The 20,951-nt window shown below is 35.3% G+C and overlaps 1 protein-coding gene across 2 annotated transcripts; it reads right to left on the bottom strand.

Annotated features, from left to right (window-relative positions):
* Positions 1-5: 5 nt before the first annotated feature.
* LOC124626015 (tumor necrosis factor receptor superfamily member 14) lies at positions 6-20,314 on the bottom strand. 2 transcript variants are annotated; one of them, XM_053680372.1, is made up of 9 exons: positions 19,944-20,311; positions 18,133-18,222; positions 17,083-17,208; positions 16,840-16,989; positions 15,865-15,949; positions 15,591-15,748; positions 15,392-15,408; positions 14,669-14,727; positions 12,494-14,579 (listed from the first exon to the last, which is right to left on the bottom strand). In XM_053680372.1, the coding sequence occupies exons 1-9, from the start codon at positions 19,981-19,983 to the stop codon at positions 14,540-14,542; spliced, it is 765 nt and encodes a 254-aa protein (XP_053536347.1). In that variant the 5' UTR covers positions 19,984-20,311; the 3' UTR covers positions 12,494-14,539. The 2 variants fall into 2 exon arrangements, 1 of the variants encoding a protein (XP_053536347.1); XR_008396470.1 differs by lacking the exons at positions 12,494-14,579; positions 14,669-14,727; positions 15,392-15,408; positions 15,591-15,748 and adding exons at positions 6-2,810; positions 2,901-3,979 and having other exon boundaries at positions 19,944-20,314.
* Between the last annotated feature and the right edge of the window lie 637 nt (positions 20,315-20,951).

The raw sequence follows: 20,951 nt of genomic DNA, 5'->3' as shown, positions 1-20,951 counted from the left end.
ATCTATTACAAAAATGTGATTTTTATTGGCACATAACAACACAATATAGACAGCTGCTTGATTATTGCTCTGGTTCTCTCTTGTCAGTCGTGGCTCACATGAGAAACCTCTTAGTGCATGTGCAAATACATTTGCAAAGTTAATTTGGTAGAAATGAACACAAATTGTTCCCTGAAAGGCTTTTGTTAGGGTGACCATATGTCTTCTTTTCCCAGGCGTATCTTCTTTTTCATACATTAAAAAAGTGTCTGGCCGGGATTTCTAAATTTGAGAAAATGTTCGGGAGTCGGCTTTAGTTTCGTTAAGATGTGCTTATGGTCTAATACTGCATCATGTGTGCACATATTTGCATTGCTTTAACCCCTCTCTGTAATTTCCACCTTCTTGCACACCAATTGGTTGATTATAAAAGGCTTGCAGCAACTATAGGCCAAATTCCTGCCTCTTAACCATTAGCATACTCTCAGCAAACACACAAAGGTAAAGTGCTGTTGTGTATGATGTCAAACAGTCGATTGACAATAGCAGCAAATAACAGCTGTCCTGACTCGAAAAAATGCACATGGTCATATAAGGTAATTTTTTTTCACATTATCACATTGTTGCCTGTAGACAGGCCTAAACAGTCTTTACTGACTTAATTAGGGCTGCAACTAACGATTATTTTCATAATCGATTAGTTGGCAGATTTTTATTATTTCGAATAATCGAATGGGGGCGGGGCAAGCTTTCAGTAACAGAACTTTCAAAACAGAAAAGAACGCAATACACACACACCAGAATATATATTATTAATTTAGGACTGTAGTTTAATTCAGTGCTTTTTGTGCATCCATAAAAAATAATGCATAAATGCTATAAAATAAATTTTATACATTTTATTTATTTTTATATATACATATATGTATATATGCATATATATAAATAAAATGTATAAAATTTATCTTATAGTGTTTATGCATTATTTTTTATGGATGCACAAAAAGCACTGAATTAAACTACAGTCCTAATAAACGACAGAATTTACACTACAAGTGCGCAAATACAGCATATAATGACAATAAACTTAAATGAAACTAAACCTTTTAAGGAGCTTGCGCTCGTTGCGCTAGTATTTTGGATATGAACGTAACTTTGTCCTCGTGCATCATTTTGATTTCCACTGTGTTTAAAATGCTTCCCTGCCTTAGAGGACTTGGTGGTTACACACTTTCTTCCTCAGTCACATGACAATTTCGCCTCCGTCTGATGAGGACTGAGGTCATGTTGAGAATAAAAGGTAACGCTGACAGAAAGTAAACTGAAGAAAATCATTATCGGTGACTGGTGTCTGCTAATGCTAGCGTGCATATGACATCATGCGCAGTCGCCTAGGAAGCAGCTTATACTTCGGGTTAGTTAAAAAAAAAAAAACGCTAGTGTTATATTTGAGATGATATTACCTTTCTAAAGTCCACACACTAGACGGTAGTGCAGAGTGCACAGTGTAAGTGTACAGTACTTCATTTGGGACACAACTTTAGTATTTACTCACCGAAGCATACTGTTCTGAATTCTGTTCTCGGAACAGAATTAACATAATGAGTAAATCTCCCCCGTGCTGCACACAGACCAACTAATAAATAATGAGATTCGTTGACAACGATTTTCATAATCGATTATTATCGATTAGTTGTTGCAGCTATAGATTTCATATTCATTTGTTCGCCAGAGGAGGATTAGTTCTCTCTCTACTGAAACTTTGGTTTCTACTGAAACTTTAAGAGTTTATTCTGTTTTGTTTTTTCCAGTGTTGTTCACTAAAAGTTAAGACACTGATGATGCCTGTTAAAGTGATTTTTATAATACTGACAATCAGTACTATAAAAATGCTAAAAATTCTACTGTTAGATACTAAAAACAATCGTAGCAAACAGTGCAATGTATTTTAAGTTAATTTACGAATCATATGGCAATAATATACTACACTCATCAGCAGGAAAATCAATGGCAAAATCTAACTGCATTTATATCTACTTTAGCCTATATTGCATATTTTTTTATGAAGATCAGGGAGCTTGAACAGCAAAACAAAGGTTTAAATACAAATTTGTTTGTCCTACATTTTACATGTAGGACATTTTACATAACTACTGTTGCTAAAATAGCCTACTTTCAAAAATCAGACATCAGTGACCATACTCGGGGCCGAGTGTTGATGGTGTTGATTAATTTTCAAATTTCCATTTTCAGCTGGAAGGCAAATGGTCTGCACTTATATAGCGCTTTTATCCAAAGTGCTTTCACACTGTGTCTCATTCACCCATTCTCACACACACACACACCAATGGTAGCAGCGCTGCCATACAATGCGCTAACTTGTCATAGGGAGCTACTTGGGGTTCAGTGTCTTGCCCAAGGACACTTCGGCATGTGGCGTCATGTGGGCCGGGGAATTGAACCGCCAACCCTACGATTAGTGGACGATCCACTCTACCACCTGAGCCACAGCCACCCTTTTTTGCCAAGGCAAATCACAAGTTTATATTAATGCACTTATTCTAATACATTATTACATAACAGCACTCCTTCTAGGGTTTTATCAGTAATATAAACACTTATATTATACATTTGGACCCCCCCCCCCCCTTAAAAAAAACAAAAAACATTTGATCCTGAACTAAACAAAGTTCGTAATGACCCAAGATTATTATTCTTTGCCTAACTATGACAAGGTTCTAACTTATTACTGGATGATGGGGCACATACTGAAGCTTCAGGTTGTTACAATCAGGTTACAGCTGGTGAATGGGTTTCCTTTTTTTACCACCCTAGAGGAAAGGAATAAAAAGATTTATGTTCTATAGTATGAACCAGCTTTCATTATGCATTCATGATGAAACTGAAGGGGCAGCTCTTACAGATTACTGGATGATGTGACACATAATGAAGCTTCAAGTCCTGTTTCTTCTACAGGACTCTGTAAGCACAAAAAGAAACAGCATACAAACACACCTAGTTCATCTGAATGAAAGATGTAGTAAGGAGTAAGGAGTACAACTTTAAGTGGAGAGTAAATATGGATGTTACATCAGCGTAGTCCAATTATAATAAATGAAGAGAATCTCGGTTTGGTTTCCAAATTTCACACTACAGGCTAACAATTCATCAGCTTGAACTATTCACCATTACTGAGTTGAAGAAAATGTGATAGAACAAGGAAATCATCAAAACTGCACTGTGGCCTTCCAAAACTTGTCACTACTGTGTTGACTGTCATGTATATTATGATGAATTTAAAAAGAAATATAAAAGGAAAGAAAGTTAAAGAAAAGTTTAAAAAAGCATGTTACAAATTACTAAATATTATACTTGTTCTTTTTAACAAAGTCACTTTTCAATAACATAAATTTTACAGATATTAACTGCCTCAAAAGGAAGCTGAAAAAAAACCTAATGAAAAACAAGTGTCAGGCAGTAGTTTTGATGAAAAAAGATCTGCTAATAGACTTTGCACAGTATTGCTTCAGTATTGCAAGAATCAAAACTTCATTTAAACTAAAATTTTTGAGCTCCTCATCATTAAGAAAAAACAAATGGTAAATGTAATAAGACAATACTGATTGTAATGTCAGCACTTACTTGTGTGAAACCTGTAAAACAAAACAAGAGTGTCAAATGTTAAGATAATACAAGCACTTGTCACAATATACTAGTTAAGAATATTATAGTATCTTGATGTATTAGATATTTGACCACATGCCATGATTTCCACTGAACATAATCAATTGATGCATTGTTTGGAAGGGAAAAAAAAGAAGAACACAACTCACATTTGATTGCTCCTCTGTGCCACAGATATAAAACTATAACAAGCAGTATAACAAGTGCAGAAAGTGGAATCAATGCTAGGAAAACATATTTTCTCCTTCTTGGTTTGCATTGAACATCTGTAATGGAAGTGCCTTCTTGGTCCTCAATCTCATTATTGACCCAACAGCTTGAAGAAAGAAAAAATGAAAACTTTTACACAAAGAAAAACACTCTGGCTAAAAGGTAAAGAATGCAACATGCAAACAAAAATATTACAGTGTATATTACAAATAAATGACTTACTCAGTTCATTTAGTGCAGTTCACACCTTTAGGAGAATAAAATCCTGGTGGACATGGCTCACAAACTGTATCCGAGGCCTTAGTGCCTGTAAATGAATGGTGAAACATCAAAAACACGTCATCCTCAAACACACTGAAAGTTCACTACAGTGTAGCACATAACATTTTTGCAATAGAACCATTCATCCATGTTTTTAAGGATGCAGTGTTTCCCAATCCTGCTCTTGAAATCACTCTGTACTGCACATCTTTAACCTTATGAGTCTTGTTAAAGAAGTCGTGTGTTTTACAGGAAATAAAACTAAAATGTGCAATAAAGCAGTACTTCAGGAGAAGATGTAAGAAACTATGTCCTGATGAAACTAATTTCACAAAGTCCTGTTTTTCTTTTTAATGCAAATATACAAGTATTCCTTTCACCTAACTTCCTAAAATGCATTTAAAAAATATATCATGTTTTGCCCCGAAAATTTTCTTTAGCCCCGAATAATTCTCAATTTGAACCTTTATGGTTTTCAATTAATCTGTTTTAACACTAACTTTGTCCATATTTTAACATTATTAATGTTTCATGTACCCGTATAAAATACTTTTTTTAAAAAGTATTTTAAAGAAAAAGTCTTGCTCCACCAGTGATGCCCTGATAAAAAAAAAAAGGGGGGGGGGACCCGAGGGGCGTTTCAGACTGGCAGGCAGTGTGGCACACAGGATGTAAATAGCACACACAACAGAGGAAATCAAATCATCTGCACCTTCAGGACCATCACTCATCAGCTGAATATGCCCTGTAATAACCACAGTAAGTTTCGATATGTCTATATGCGATAGTATTTTCACAGTATGGACACATTAACATTTTAGGTTGTAATGAAATAAAATTGTGAGATGATGAGAAGTGTGGGGTGTTGGTTATGTAGATAAATAACATTTATTATTTTACTTGCTGTATCTGCGCTTTATACCAGCAGAGGCGCCATTTCGTGACTGTAATGAGTCACTATTATATCTTAAAATGAAACTACACTCATGTACTGTACACATTTTCTCGCTTTAGAACTAAACAGGTTTGGCCTTTATGGTTTGCGTTAAAATGAACGTTAGTACAATTTACTAGTTCATATAAAGATAAATTAATTTATCATCAGCGTCCGGAATAAAGAGCAGATATAAAGTGTAATGTGAGCAGGTCACACAGCCTGCTTACCGAAAATGTACAGACGAAGTGTCAGAACTGTGGATTTCATTATTTTGACACAACACAGAGTTAGATCAGTGCAGCAGAACTGGCTGATCACAGTATGGACTGTGTCGCGTCTTCTCGCTCTAATCGTCGACTCTTACTACACCCTCCCGTCACTTCCTCCATTTTCTTTTGTAGTCGAGTTTTGTAGTCTTTTTCAGCAGTGTCACGACCGACGGGTTTTATCTCCGTAACCGATGCAATTACTATACTTTTTTTTACATACTTTAGTTTTAACTAAAAACAAGGTGAATTACTCAGAAGTTTCGATTCATCATTATTCCACACAAAATGGCTGTTGTTTTTGTGCTCCTTTTTCTCCTTTCACTTTTAGTACGAGTTTTATGGCAGTTTAATGCCACCGTCTGGACTGAGTGTGAAACAGCAATAGAAAGGGGAACAAACAAAAACCCATTTTATGCAGTATACATATTTAAATTCTATCATCTAATCATGTTACTTTGAGATAATTTGGTATTGCTCTTTGCCGCTGTTGTTGTTTTCTCCCCCGGCTCAGTCACAGACTGTTCCGGAAGGGGCGGGACCCTTTCAATTACCTTTTTTAATGTAAAAAAAAATGTATTGAGCATATACAAAAAAAATACATACATATATCTACAACTCACACCAGATATTAACGACAACAAAAATATAACGAGCAAACAAAGGACCAGGAAATAAAATAATACAAATGCAAAACAAACAAAACATTGGGCCAGGGGTAATATTTAATTAGCAATAAATAATTATGGCTATTATTTATTATTATTATTATTATTATTATTATTATTATTATTATTATTATTATTATTATTATTATATTAATTTATTGTTAATAAATAATTATTGCATATTAATTATAAGTAATTAATGTGCAATAAATATTTCATTTCTTATTTCCCTCCCTCCCTCCCTTATATGCAACACACAATCAACTGTACACACTTAAAAAAAAAGCATAAATATTATACATTGTATTATACATGTAAAGGAATTAAAGGCTTTGACATTGCGTGAGGTTGAGACAGTATGCAAGTAACATTTGAAGTCTTTACAAAAAATAATAAAAAGGGGTTTTACAGACAAAGATCTGCACTTATGTAATGCTAACTCATTTCCAGGTTTTGGCAGACAAAATGATGTTATCCCTGCACCACTCTATAGCTGAGGTTCAGTGTGATTATTGCAGATGTCAGTATTTATTATCCTATACAACAATTTTATTACCCTATACAGAAATATTGCTGCATCTTGCATAATGCAAATTGCATTATATTGTGTGAAATACTAAAAACACAGCAATTCATGTTAAGTTGTATGTGGGATATTCTGTGATTGTAGAATTTGATAAAAATCAGTGACTTAAAGTTAGTTGGTACATCAGCCACAATGTTCTGAGAATTCAACTGACACTAACTACAATAAGTTCTCTTACTTTGTCATATTTACTTACATTTACTATCACCTTAATTTAGCTGCAGTTCTGCTGGTTAATGATATTCATTTTGTGAGTAGCTCTTAGTAAAACCATGAGCTGTATCATATAAAACATTACAAATATACACTTAATGCCCACTTTATTAGGAACACCTATACACCTGCACATTCATGCAGGTATCTAATCATGTGGCAGCAGCGCAATGCAAAAAATTATGCAGATACAGCTCAAGGGCTTCATGTTCACAGTAAACTTCAGAATTAAGAAAAAGTGTGATCTCTGTGACTTTGATTATGACATGGATGTTGGTACCTGATGGACTGGTTTGAGTATTTCATAAACTGCTGATCTCCTGGGAATTTCACACACAACAGTCTCTAAAGATTACACAGAATGGTGCAAAAAAAAAAAAAAAAAACACACATTGAGTGAGCAACAGTTCTGTGGGTGGAAACACCTTGTTGATAAGAGAGATCAAAGAAAAATGGCCAGATTGGTTTGAGCTGCTAGGAAGGATATAATAACTCAAATAATCACTCTTTACATCCGTGGTGAGCAGAAAAGCATCTCACCATGCACAAAACATCAAACCTTGAAGTGGATGGGCTGCAACTGGACTGTTGTGTGTGAAATTCCCAGGAGATCAGCAGTATCTGAAATTCTCAAACTAGCCCTTCATCTACCAACATCCACAATCAAAGTCACAGATATCAAACTTTTTCTACATTCTAATGTTTGATATGAACTTTAACTACAGCTCTTGACCTGTAACTGCATGTTTTTTTGTTGTTGTTGTTTTGGGGGGTTTTTTGCATTACACTGCAGCCACATAATTGGATAAATAGATACCTGTATGAATGTGCAGGTGCTCCTAATAAAATGGATGGTGAGTGTATATGTTTACATAATTTTTTTTAAATTTTTTTTTACATAATTTGGAATTGCAGTATTTATTTGCTTAGTAAGTTTTGCAGACGTTAATATAAATTCTAGTATGCAAATGATAACATTATACAGTATATGGCAAAATATTAAATACAAATATAATATAGTATGTACTGCTATATATAGATTTATATTATACTCACTGTACATTACACACAGTTACACAATAAATACCAGTAATAATGTGAAGGAATGTGTTGAATATGTATTGAATGTATTGAACGTAATTCTATATACCAGAAACAGTGGTACAGTTAGTAATATGTGCAAAGTCTGAATTATGGGTAAGAGTAATATTTATTTTATAGTAGTTACTAAGAGTATAAGCCACTATTGTGCAAGTCACAGAACGTGAATCTGCAATCAGCAAAAAAAAACAAAAAAAACCCCAAACAAACCAGAAGCTGGTTACTCTTATGAAATGTTTTTCAAAGCAGATTTCTACTAGTCAATCTAGATCATCAAGCACTGACGTTATGTGAGAGGCATGTGTATAGAGGGGGAAGTTACGATTGTATGCAGCTAAAACACTGACATTTGTGTCAGAGTGTGCACCAGAAATTATTGTGATATTGATCAGAGATAATCAATAATCACCTGCTCTCCTGCATAAAAAAATATATATTTTATTTTTATTCTAATCCTAGTTGCCTTTGTATTGTTAAAACTTCCATCGATCCATCCATCTTCTATACCGCTTATCCTTTTCAGGGTCACAGGGAACCTGGAGCCTATCCCAGGGAGCATTGGGCACAAGGCAGGGTACAAGTGGATAGGGTGCCAATCCATCGCAGGAGCTAGCCAGCTACACTTAACCAAACATTCAAAAGCTGGGTTTATTAATATCATGATGTGGGATAAGAACTCATTAAGGTGAGCCACATGTTCCAAATAAAATACTGTGAGCATTCCCTTTAATAAGAGTGGATCACACAGTGGGTAAAATACTTGTTGAAAATGGAGATGGATCATGTTAAGGCTGTATAATTTATGATAGAAGAACAGATAATAATAAGGAATTCCTCTGAAGAATTCAAATCTATAGTTATGGCAAAAAGCAATATTGTCCCTGCTGCCATGGCAGCAAAACTAAAATGTAGAAGAAGAAGTACTTTTAATTTGTCTTATTTTTTATTATGTGATTTGTATTAAACAAAACATTGAGGAAAAAAACCAAACCCAAAATTTAAAGTAAAAAAAGAAATCTTACCTCCATTTCCTCTGCCGATTTTTAATAAACTTGCCCTCTCGCACTGTAAGACAGGAAAAATCCTCTCTATGGGACACAAGCAGAGTTGGGTGTAACGTGTTACTGTAATCTAATTACTTTTTCTGATAACACAGTAATGTAATGCGTTGCATTTTAAAATTGTGTAATTTGATTACAGTTACTGATGTCAATAAAATTCCGTTACTTGCATTACAAATTTATTGTTAAGAAAACAATATTAATTAAAAAATGCATTTTTAAATATAATCATGTTTTGCCCCGAAGATTTTTTCTTTAACCCCAAATAATTCTCAGTTTGGAGCGGTTTGACATTACGTAACTGAACATCAGTAAAAGAAGACCGCCTGTAATTTTATATCTTCAGTGAACGAAGGCAAGTCCAATCAGACATGGTTTACAGGACAATACGTGGAAACACTTGTGTCTTATTGGCTGACAGTCTCTCAATTCTGTCAAATGCTAGCACACACAGTCAGTTTGAGGACAAATGGATATATGCCAATTTAAAAAAAAAAAACAGTAAAAGGGTTGAAACTGAATCCATAACATCTTCTCATGCTGAGCAGGAAAACAAGGTGTTTAAATGTCTATATGAGTTCCAGTTTACGTGAACATGATATGAGCAGAGCATAAGGAAAGGTACTTTGCATGGCACTGTAGTAGCTAAACCCATGGCTTAGTTGTGCTTCCCCTTGGCTAGCAACACCAAACTAGCCTAGTTAGAAAAGTTTTACATTTTATCAGTCTGGTAGTCCTACAAGCAGTGACGACACCCGAGGCAAGTTTTATGATAAAGCCAACTTTTTCTGATCATGTCATACACTGCCGTGCGCTAAAATTACTGAAAGAACTATGAGTTTCACTATGTAGTGTATTTTTGTAGGTTTGATAGGTTTTGAAAGTAACTTGAAAGTGAAGTAATTAGTAATCTGATTACTTCTTACATGCAGTAATCAGTAATGTAATCAGATTACAATTTTAAGGTTGTTATTAGTAATCTTTAGTGGATTTTTTTTTGAGTAACTTACCCAACACTGGACCTAATGATAAGGTGGGGTTACGTATAAGCTTCAGGGATGAGATGGGGTTAGGTATATGCCTAGGGGTTGAGATGGGGTTGGCGACAGGCCTCAGGGATGAGATTTGGTTTGCTACAGGCCTCAGGGATGAGATGGGGTTAGGTATAGGCTTCAGGGATGAGATGGGTTGGGACAGTCCTCAGGGATGAGATGGGGTGAGGTATATGCCTTGGGGATGAGATGGGGTTGGGGACAGGCCTCAGGGATAAGATAGGGTTTAGAACAGGCCTCAAAGATGAAGTTAACCAAATGCTGTGGGAGAACCTCCCAGCCATGCTAAAGCCACCCTTTTGAGAAGGTTCATGCACAAAAAATACAAGTAAATGTTAGGACTAAGTGTTGCACTTGGACAGCAGTCACTTTGATGCAGATGTATAGAGAAGGGATTCCAAAGAAATGAAAAGCTTGCTTAAAACTGCTTTGTTATCAGACAACCGTGACCAGCAGAAAATTATACTTACTTACCAATAATCATAGTACTTGCTTCAGATCCCTCACCTTGTTTGTGTAAACAATTTCATCTAAACATCTCAGTATCAATAGATGCTATGATGAATACAAGCTAGCCAGCTAAAATAACCTGGAATTCCCAACAGAAGACTTACACAAAAAAACTTCAAACACACCAAAGCCACCTGACCACTGAAAATAAGGTGGATATTTCAGCATTAACTTGTTATTGAGGCTTCGCATCACAGAGAGGAGGCTCAACATGGCACACAGAGACATGCTCCTGCACAGTCCTCCCACAAGTTAACTGTGCATTGTGCATATCTGTGGTGCACTGCGTTCACCGGTCAGCAGAGAGGTGCTGAAGTGGTTCCGGCTAATATGCAACAAATTCCCCAAAAATACTTACTCAAGGTGAGCTTTCTATCTGGAAAAAAACATACTAGCTCCCTGCTATACAATATAAACCTTGTTCAAGTCTACATCATAACGAGAAGCTTTGTTACTCAGGTCGATGTCTGAGCCTCCGGGGCAGGAACGACCTTACGCCTCAGGCTTACTCTTCGGTCCAAATTGATGAAGAAAATAATAAACTCTAGTCTTAGTCTATCATAGAAAAAGAGGATTCACCAGTCACTTCTAAAGTTTACAAATCTCCACCTAAGTGGATTTGGTTTGTTGCAGAATAGTTTCAAGCAGGATAACAATTGTCAATACTGTAATTAACAATAACTATGGCGTAAGTCTTCACCACAAAAGTACATCTGCTCAGCATTTCTTAAGAATATGTGTGTGGTTTTCAGTCACTTGAGCACAGGATGTTGGACCAACCCACAATATCCTGTTACATCCAAAGGCTTTTAAGCACTTTGCACCATTCATATCACACACGTAAGCAAAGCATCTTTGTTATTTTAACACTTTGTATTCATTCAGTAGACATGTATGCTAGAGCTTGGCTTAGGTCATATTCATGTGGGTCAGGAAGTGGTTTAACAGCAATATCTTCTACATACATTTTAGTTCTTAAAGTTTTTTGTATTCTTATGATTTTTCATATCTGTTTCTGAACATCTCCATGGCACTCCCAAAGTCGATCAGTCATTGCAGCTAAAGCAATCTGTGGGGCCCTCAGAGATTGCAGGATCATGTGGTAGTTGTCAGTGATCAGCACGTCCCGATGATTCTTTATTCTTCCTGCCCTTTCTTCTGCTCTCTCCTTTCTTGCTCTTCTCTTGTCCCTGTGGGATCATTTTGCAGTGTAAGATGTCACATTGTCCTCTGAGGGAGGCTTTAGAAATATTTGGAAAGCAGTCACCAACAGTTAGAGTTTTGTTTCTGGGTGTAATTTTTTTTAGTTGTTGAGATAGGAGATACAATGCAACGGGAGGTAAAGGACTCCATATCAGAGGCAGGGCCGTCTACAACAGTGCATACCCAGAAATGTTGTGGCATTTCTTCAAATTCACAATAACATTAATAAATTCATAATAATATTATTCTAAACACATCTCAAGTATTAACAATAAGTTATTTTTAAAAAATATATAACCCAGGCTATGACGCATATTATTGGGTGCTTGAGCCCCCATCAAAAGGGTCTAAATCCACCTATGATATTTTACAACTAACCCACCCACCCTCTGCAATTTCTCCACACTTTGAATACCTCTGACCTATGGGATATTCCAAAAGGCAGGTTGAGCGATGAACACAGTTGCTGAATTGGAGTTAATGTTTATAATGTTATGGTTAAGGTTTTTTAAAACTAGCTTTCTGGAACAAAAGACTTAGCTATTACTGATAAGCCAAGCCAAATGATCTGACTCACTGAAAAGAAAAGAGCCAGAATTCTCATTCACATTGATGCTGCTCACCGTACTATTAGGTACACACATACTACCCAGCAAACACATGTGTCCCTAACATCTGTAACTGGTTCCCCATTGGTTATATTTTGGCAACTATTTTACAAAAATGATAAAGAAACATCTCCTCAGACAAAATTTCAACAGATCAATGATTACATATCTTTTTTTTTTTTTTTTTTTTTTAATCCGTTTTTGTTAAGTCCTGTAATGCAAGTTCCTGTGCAGGTTATAAAAACAATAATGTATTAGAACAAGTGCATTAATATAAACTTGTGATTTGCCTTGAAGCTGGAACTTCTATCAGAGCTGCTGTTATTTGAAAAATAATCAACACCTTCAGACCAGTCAGAATCGAGCATTTAACAGCACTGTGATGTAAAACAAAAACACAAAAAGAAAATATTAAGAGTACTTAATATTTCACTAATAGCACTTTTTATTACAACACAGTAAAAAAGTAATTTACATTAAACAACAATTGAAAAAGGCCTTTGATTTTTACTGGTTTTGGCTACACCATCCAAATTGTTCATGCTTCAAAATAAAAACAAGAAATACTTTATCAATGCGGCATGGCATGGAGGCAATCAGCCTGTGGCACTACTGAGATGTTATGGAAACCCAGGTTGCTTTTATAGCGGCCTTCAGCTCATCTGTATTGTTGGGTCTGGTGTCTCTCATAGATTCTCCATGGAGTTCAGGTCGGGCGAGTTGTCTGGTCAATCAAGCACAGTAATACCATGGTCAGCAAACCAGTTACTAGTAGTTTTTGCACTGTGGGCAGGTGCCAAGTCCTGCTGGAAAAGGAAATCTGCATCTCCATAAAGCTTGTCACCAGATGGAAGCATGAAGTGCTCTGAAATCTCCTGGTAGATGCTGCACTGACTCTCGACTTGAGAAAACACAGTGGACCAACACCACCAGATGACATGCCCCCACTGATGACATTCTGCACGTCTGTTTCTCATCAGATTTTCCATCCAATCAAATGCACGTGTCGTCAACACATCAAATAACACTGCGCATTTCAAGGCAGTTCACGGGGACTTTAAAATACATTGTACTAAAAATTTCTACAATCATTTTAATATCAAATAGAGTATAATGATTAACATTTTTACAGTTTTGAATCTGAGTACAGTTAAACAGGCATAATCAGTGTTTTAATTATTAGTAAGCAACAATGGCAAGGAAGAAAAAAAACCCAGAATAAACTGTGAAAGGAAGTTTCAGTAGGGAAAGCTCATCCTCCTCTGGCCAGCATATTAATATTAACTCATTAACGACTGTGACAACAATTTCTACAGGCTACATTGTCTTTAAATGGTTATTTTTGAAGCCCCCTACACCACCACCTCTGCTCACACCACACTGAAGCTGTTGGGTTTCCAAATTTAAGTTACACCGATGCATAATACCATTCCAATATGTTTCATGGGAACAGGCTTACACAAGGTCAATAAAATAATTTTGAAATGACTGCCAGGCTAAATGTACACAATACCTCAATGTTATGTAAATATGTGATATGAACAATTGTATATACATTAACATGTATACAGGATTGTAAGATAAAAAAATCAAAGATCTACTAAAAATTAGACAAAAATTCGTTTCTCTTGGAGCATGAGTTAAAAGATAGGAAAATGCACTCGACACCAAAAAGCAAAGTTTGCTAAATTAATTAAAAATAAAAATGTAAATGTTGTGATTGCATATATTTAAAACAGGTAAGACTCTAAATTAGTATTGAATTCTAAATTGGTTCAGATATAACCAGTTTCCAGAAGAAGTGACATAATTAATTAAATGGAGTGAAGCTGAATTAAACTGTTACATGATCTTCATGTTCCTGGTCCAGAGTGTGTTAGTAAATTTACCCAACAATAAGAATCACAAACAAGCAGGAGCAAAACAAGTCCAAATCAAACTTCTGTTGAAGTCTCAATCAGGCTTTGGTTATAAAAAAAATTATCCAAATGTAGAACCATAAAATCCATGAATGTACTGTTCTGGAAATAATGTACTGTAGCACGATCCCCCTCTGCCTTGAGGAGAGTTTGTTTGGGTTTCCAAACAAAAAATGTCTATTTCTCCTTTTATACCGCTGGTGGTTTCATAACACACTGAAATAAATCCTTGTTAAGGAATTCACAATGTTCTCACATGTACAATATGTTCCTTGTTCCAATCAGGTTACAGCTGGCGAATGTGTTTCCCTTTTTACCACCCTAGAGGAAAAGAATAATAACATTTATGATCATAGTATGAACGAGCTTTCATTATGCATTCATGATGAAACTGAAGGGGCAGCTCTTACTGATTACTGGATGATGGGACACATAATGAAGTGTGAAGTCCTATTTCTTCTATGGGACTCTGTAAGCACAATAAGAAACAGCATTAATAGATCTACAAACACAACCAGTTCATCTGAATGAAAGATGTAACCAATAAGGAGTACAACTTTAAGTGGAGAGTAAATATGGATGTTACATCAGCGTAGTCCAATTATAATAAATGAAGAGAATCTCGGTTTGATTTCCAGAATTTCACACTACAAGCTAACAATTCATCAGCTTTAACTATTCATCCATTACTGAGTTGAAGAAATTGTGATCAAAACTGCACTGTGACACATGACACTGACTGTCATGTATATTATGATAAATTTAAAAAGAAATATAAAAGGAAAGAAAGTTAAATAAAGCATGTTACAAATTGCTAAATATTATACTTATTCTTTTTAACAAAGTCACTTTTCTATAACATGAATTTTATAGATATTAACTGCATCAAAAGGAAGCTGAATAAAACTAATGAAAAACAAGTGTCAAGCAGTAGTTTTGATGAAAAAGAACTGCTAATAGACTTAAATAAGCTAACAGTATTGCTTCAGTATTGCAAAAATCAAAACACTTTCATTTAAACAACTAAAATTTTAGTTAATAAGAAAAAACAAAATGAATGTTTTTGAAAACAATAAGAAAAAACAAAATGGTAAATGTAATAAGACAATACTGATTGTAATGTCAGCACTTACTGTTAATTTTGTGATACCTGTAAAACAAAACAAGAATGTTAAGATAATACAAGCACTTGTCACAATATATTAGTTAAGAATATTATAGTATATTTATGTATTAGATACTTGACCACATGTCATGATTTCCACTGAACATAATCAATTGATGCATTGTTTGGAAGGGGGGCGGGGGGAGAAGAAGAAAAACACAACTCACTTTTGATTTCTTGTCTGTGCCACAGATATAAAATCATAACAAGCAGTATAAGTGTGGGAATAGCTGCTATGACACCATATCTTGTCCTTCTTTGTTTGCATTGAACATCTCTAATGGAAGTGCCTTCTTGGTCCTCCATCTCATTATTGACCCAACAGCTTGAAGAAAGAAAAAATGAAAACTTTTACACAAAGAAAAATACTCTGGCTAAAAGGTAAAGAATGCAACATGCAAACAAAAATATTACAGTTTATATTACAAATAAATAACTTACTCAGTCCATTTAGTGCAGTTCACACCTTTAGGAGAATAAAATCCTGGTGGACACGGCTCACAAACTGTATCCGAGGCCTTAGTGCCTATAAATGAATGGTGAAACATCAAGAACACGTCATCCTCAAACACACTGAAAATTCACTACAGTGCAGCACATAACATTTTTACAATAGGATCATTCATCCATGTTTTTAAGGATGCAGTGTTTCCCAATCCTGCTCTTGAAATCTCTCTGTACTGCACATCTTTAACCTTATGATAGTCTTGTTAAAGAATTCATGTGTTTTACGGGAAATAAAACTAAAATGTGCAATGAAGAAGTATTTCAGGAGAAGATGTAAGAAACTATGTCCTAGTGAAACTAATTTCACAATGTCCAAACTCCTGTTTTTCTTTTTGCTCTTGAAATCTCTGTACTGCACATCTTTAACCTTATGACAGTCTTGTTAAAGAAGACGGTCTTGTTTTAGGGGAAATAAAACTAAAATGTGCAGTGAAGCAGTATTTCAGGAAAAGACAAAAAATATGTCCTGGTGAAACTAATTTCACAAAGTCCTGTTTTTCTTTTTAATGCAAAGATGCAAGTATTTCTTTCACCTAACTTCCTTTACTATAAAATTATTTGTGGTTTTAAATTAAGCTGATGTTTTATCACTAACTTTGTACAAATTTCAATATTATTAACGTTTTCAGGTACCCGTGTAAAATACTTTTATAGACGGAGTGCTACTGAGGAAACTACTTTTCACTGATTCACTCAAAGATCTGTGACATGTAGTGACTCTTTAGGATCTTTAAACTGCAAATCTCTGCAAGAGGCCAAAGCTCTTATTTCAGTAAATTTTCCAATTTTCTATTATTTGGCCAAACACAACTCCATAAACAAGCATTTTTACTATGTACTTAAGTGTCAAAAGCACTGACTCAGAGTGGCACCTTTTTGAGTGTGACAGAGATCAGAGGAAGGACTCACCTGGAGTCTTTACTTGCTGCCCTGGTTCACATTCACTGTGTTTTGACGCAAGAGAACATTCTCTATCTGAGTATTGCATGCAATAATATCCATCCAAGACCTCACATACTGTATCCTTTATTGTGGTACACTCTTGCAAAATATAAAGGCCTAGAAACAGAACATCAGATTAGAAAATCCTCAGATTAAGATTAGTGAAACAAGAATTTAAGACTAAAGACAAACAGGAGCAAAGATATTTACCTGTGTCACAGGATTTACAAGAAAAACATTTTTCAAAGCCACTAGGTTCATTCATAAACATTCCTTTTAAACAAGGTTTGCATGATGTAGTGTAATCACCAGAGCAGTCTCTGAGAACCACCGACCCTGCAGAAGACAGAGATAATTTGAACTGAGATTATATTAACTGATGAGAGGACAGAGGTGAGAGTTCACGATAAAAAGGCCTTCAAAAATCATCTTTATAAAGGCTTCTTTAAAGTGCTGCTAGCAGACATGAAGCCAAAAATCACTAGTAAAACATAGTACTATGGTGAAGAGGGTTCATGGCCCCATAATAATCTCCATCCCTGAATTGGCTCCATCTCACTCTCTTCTCCATTAATAGCTGATGTGTGACGGTCGTTCTGGCGCACTATGGCTGCTGTCACATCATGCAGGTGGATGCTACACACTGGTGGTGGTTGAGGAGATTCCCCCCATACTATGTAAGGCGCTTTGAGTGTCTAGAAAAGCACTATATAAATGTAAGGAATTATTATTATTGTTATTATTATTATTGTTATTATTATTATTATTAAGAAACCTATGTCCAAGATAAATCACTGAAGAGAAAGATTATTACAATTAGTAATACAATTACAATTAATTTTTGCAGTACAGACATTTAAATGTAAATTTTTCAGACTGCATAACCTCAATTGTTTTCTCAATGGGAGCACAGTGTCACAGATTTGCTACCTCAAACCTCTGTATGCCTGTGCTCTCCGCTTTCCTCCCACTATCTAAAACCACATTGGTAGTTGGATTAGTGACTCTAAATTGCCGCTACGTGTAAATGTGTGACACCCTGTGACAGACTGGCATTCCATCCAGAGTGTATCCCTGCCCTACACCCAGCGTTCTCGGGTAGGCGCCGGATCCACCTCTACTCTGGCCAGGATAAAGCAGTTACTGAAGATGAATGAATTAATTTAACTGCCTAATAACTTTATACCCATTATTCAGCTAGGTTTTTCTTTCTATTACTTAATGACTTGATTTAATGACTAAAGTATCACCATGTCATACCTATATTACACATAGGACAACATTCTCCAGCTGCTGATAGATATTCACTTGGCCCACATTTAGCTCCATATGTAAGGACAGCATAAACACCTGTTAGGAGACAAAACAAATAGGTTTTATTTTCAGGCATGTATACACTTTCCAAGCTTGTAAAAGTTGGAATGATGGTTTAAGTCCAGTCATTTACAAAAAAAATAGCTAAGCTATACATTTGGAAACCTCCCAATAAAAATGTATTTACTTTTCACATTCTTTAAATTCATTTAACTTTTTTTTAATGTAACAAACAAGATCTGAAACTCTTATTGTGATTTCAAGACCGTATCTAGCTGTAAGCCGATGTAAAACATAAATTATGTTTTCTGAAGTCATGAACCAGGAGCACAGATTATTTGATTGACAAGCTGTTGACACACACCATTGTTTATCTGACACGAATGCATTCACCAACAACCAGAGAGAGAGAAAAAACTTGTCTAGGATAACTGTCAGTTATTTGGTACACATTCTTAAAAAAATACAGCCGTGTGTAATCTGTAATCTCAGTTTTGTAAACCGTGCGCACCGCGTCAAAATTGTCTTTATATTGGACATTAGCTGTACATTCGAGCTTCCCTCTTCTATTTCTCAAGAAATAAACACGCAAAAGGACATAATGTGTATTGTCTTAATAATGTGTATTGAGTGGACATAGAACCAATACAACTGAATATATATTTTTAAATTTCTTCCGTTAAAACCCGCGGAAGCGGGCTTTGGGAAACGCAGGTCATCAGCGTTTATAGTAATGGAGTCAGTAAGGGACCGTCTAAAAAGTGCATGACCTGGGCAAATGTATAAGATTTTTATATGGCACACTAAGTTTAATATAAAAGTATGTGTAATATAAAAGTATATCATTAATAATTTATATGTTATAAAAATTCTGTATCCTAGCACTGCAATAAGTTAGATATCCTGTTACGTAGACAACTATAAATTTAGTAGAATCTTAAACAGTTGCCCAGGTCATGCACTTTTTAGACGGTCCCTTACTGACTCCATTACTATAAGGATGGATAACGGATAGTATTAACGCTGATGACCTGCGTTTTGACCTGCGTTAAGGGGAGAAAAATTTAAAAATATATTCAGCTGTATTGATTATATGTCCACTCAATACACATTATTAAGACAATCCACATTATGTCCTTTTTGTGTGTTAATTTCTTGAGAAATAGAAGAGAGAAGCTCGAATGTACAGGGAATGTTTAATATAAACCTAACTTTAACGCGGTGCGCGCGGTTTACAAAACCGAGGGTATGGATTACGCAAGGCTGTTTTTTTTTTTATTTATTTCTTACCCGATACTAGGGGGGCTCCGTACTCATCAGCTGTCTACGCGCTGTAATAACCACAGTAAGTTTCGATATGTCTATATGCGGTGGTATTTTGACAGTATGGACACATTAACATTTCAGGTTGTAATGAAACAAAATTTTGAGATGATGAGAAGGAAAATATGGGGTGTTGGTTAATAAAGGTAAATAACATTTATTACCTTACTTCCTGTATCTGCGCTTTATATCAGCAGAGGCGCCATTTTGTGACTGTAATGAGTCACTATTATATCTTAACATGAAACTACACTCATGTGTACTGTACACATTTTCTCGCTTTAAAAATAAACAGGTTGACCTTTATTTTTTGCGTTAAAATGAACGTTAGTACAATTAACTAGTTCATATGAAGATAAATTAATTTATACTCAGCGTCCGGAATAAAGAGCAGATATAAAGTGTAATGTGAGCAGGTCACACAGCCTGCTTACCGAAAATGTACAGACGAAGTGTCAGAACTGTGGATTTCATTATTTTGACACAACACAGAGTTAGATCAGTGCAGCAGAACTGGCTGATCACAGTATGGACTGTGTCGCGTCTTCTCGCTATAATCGTCGACTCGTACTACACCTTCCCGTCACTTCCTCCATTTTCTTCTGTAGTCGAGTTGATTCTTTTTCAGCAGTGTCGCGACTGACGGGTTTTATCTCCGTAACCGATGCAATTACTATACTTTTTCTGACATACTTTAGTTTTAACGAAAAACAAGGTGAATTACTCAGAAGTTTCGACTCATCAATATTCCACACAAAATGGCTGGTGTTATTGTTCTCCTTTCACTTTTAGTACGAGTTTTATGGCAGTTTACCGCCACCGACTGGACTGGAGTGTGAAACATCAATAGAAAGGGGAACAAACAAAAAAACATCTTATGCAGTCTACATATTTAAATTCTATTATCTAATCATGTTACCTTGAGATAATTTAGTATTGCTCTTTGCCGCTGTTGTTGTTTTCTCCCCCCGCTCAGTCACAGACTGTTCCGGAAGGGGCGGGACCCTTTCAATTACCTTTTTTAATGTAAAAAATGTATTGAGCATATACAAAAATAAATACATACATATATCTACAACTCACATGAGATATTAACGACAACAGAAATATAACGAGTAAACAAAGAACCAGGAAATAAAACAAACAAACAAACAAACAAAACATTGGGCCAGGGGTAATATTTAATTAGGAATAAATAATTATTTATAATTATATTAATTTATTGTTAATAAATAATTATTGCATATTAATTATAATTAATATGCAATAAATATTTTATTTCCTATTTCCCTCCCTCCTTCCCTTTTATATGCAACACACAATCAACTGTACACACATTTTTTTTTTTAAAAAGCATAAATATTATACATTGTATTATACATGTAAAGGAATTTAAGGCTTTGAAATTGCTTGAGGTTGAGATAGTATCCAAGTAACATTTG

This window comes from Ictalurus punctatus, chromosome 5, assembly GCF_001660625.3.
Source record: "Ictalurus punctatus breed USDA103 chromosome 5, Coco_2.0, whole genome shotgun sequence".
NCBI lineage: Eukaryota > Metazoa > Chordata > Actinopteri > Siluriformes > Ictaluridae > Ictalurus > Ictalurus punctatus.
Note: the sequence above shows the minus strand (reverse complement) of the source record. Positions and strands in the feature narration are given on the sequence as shown.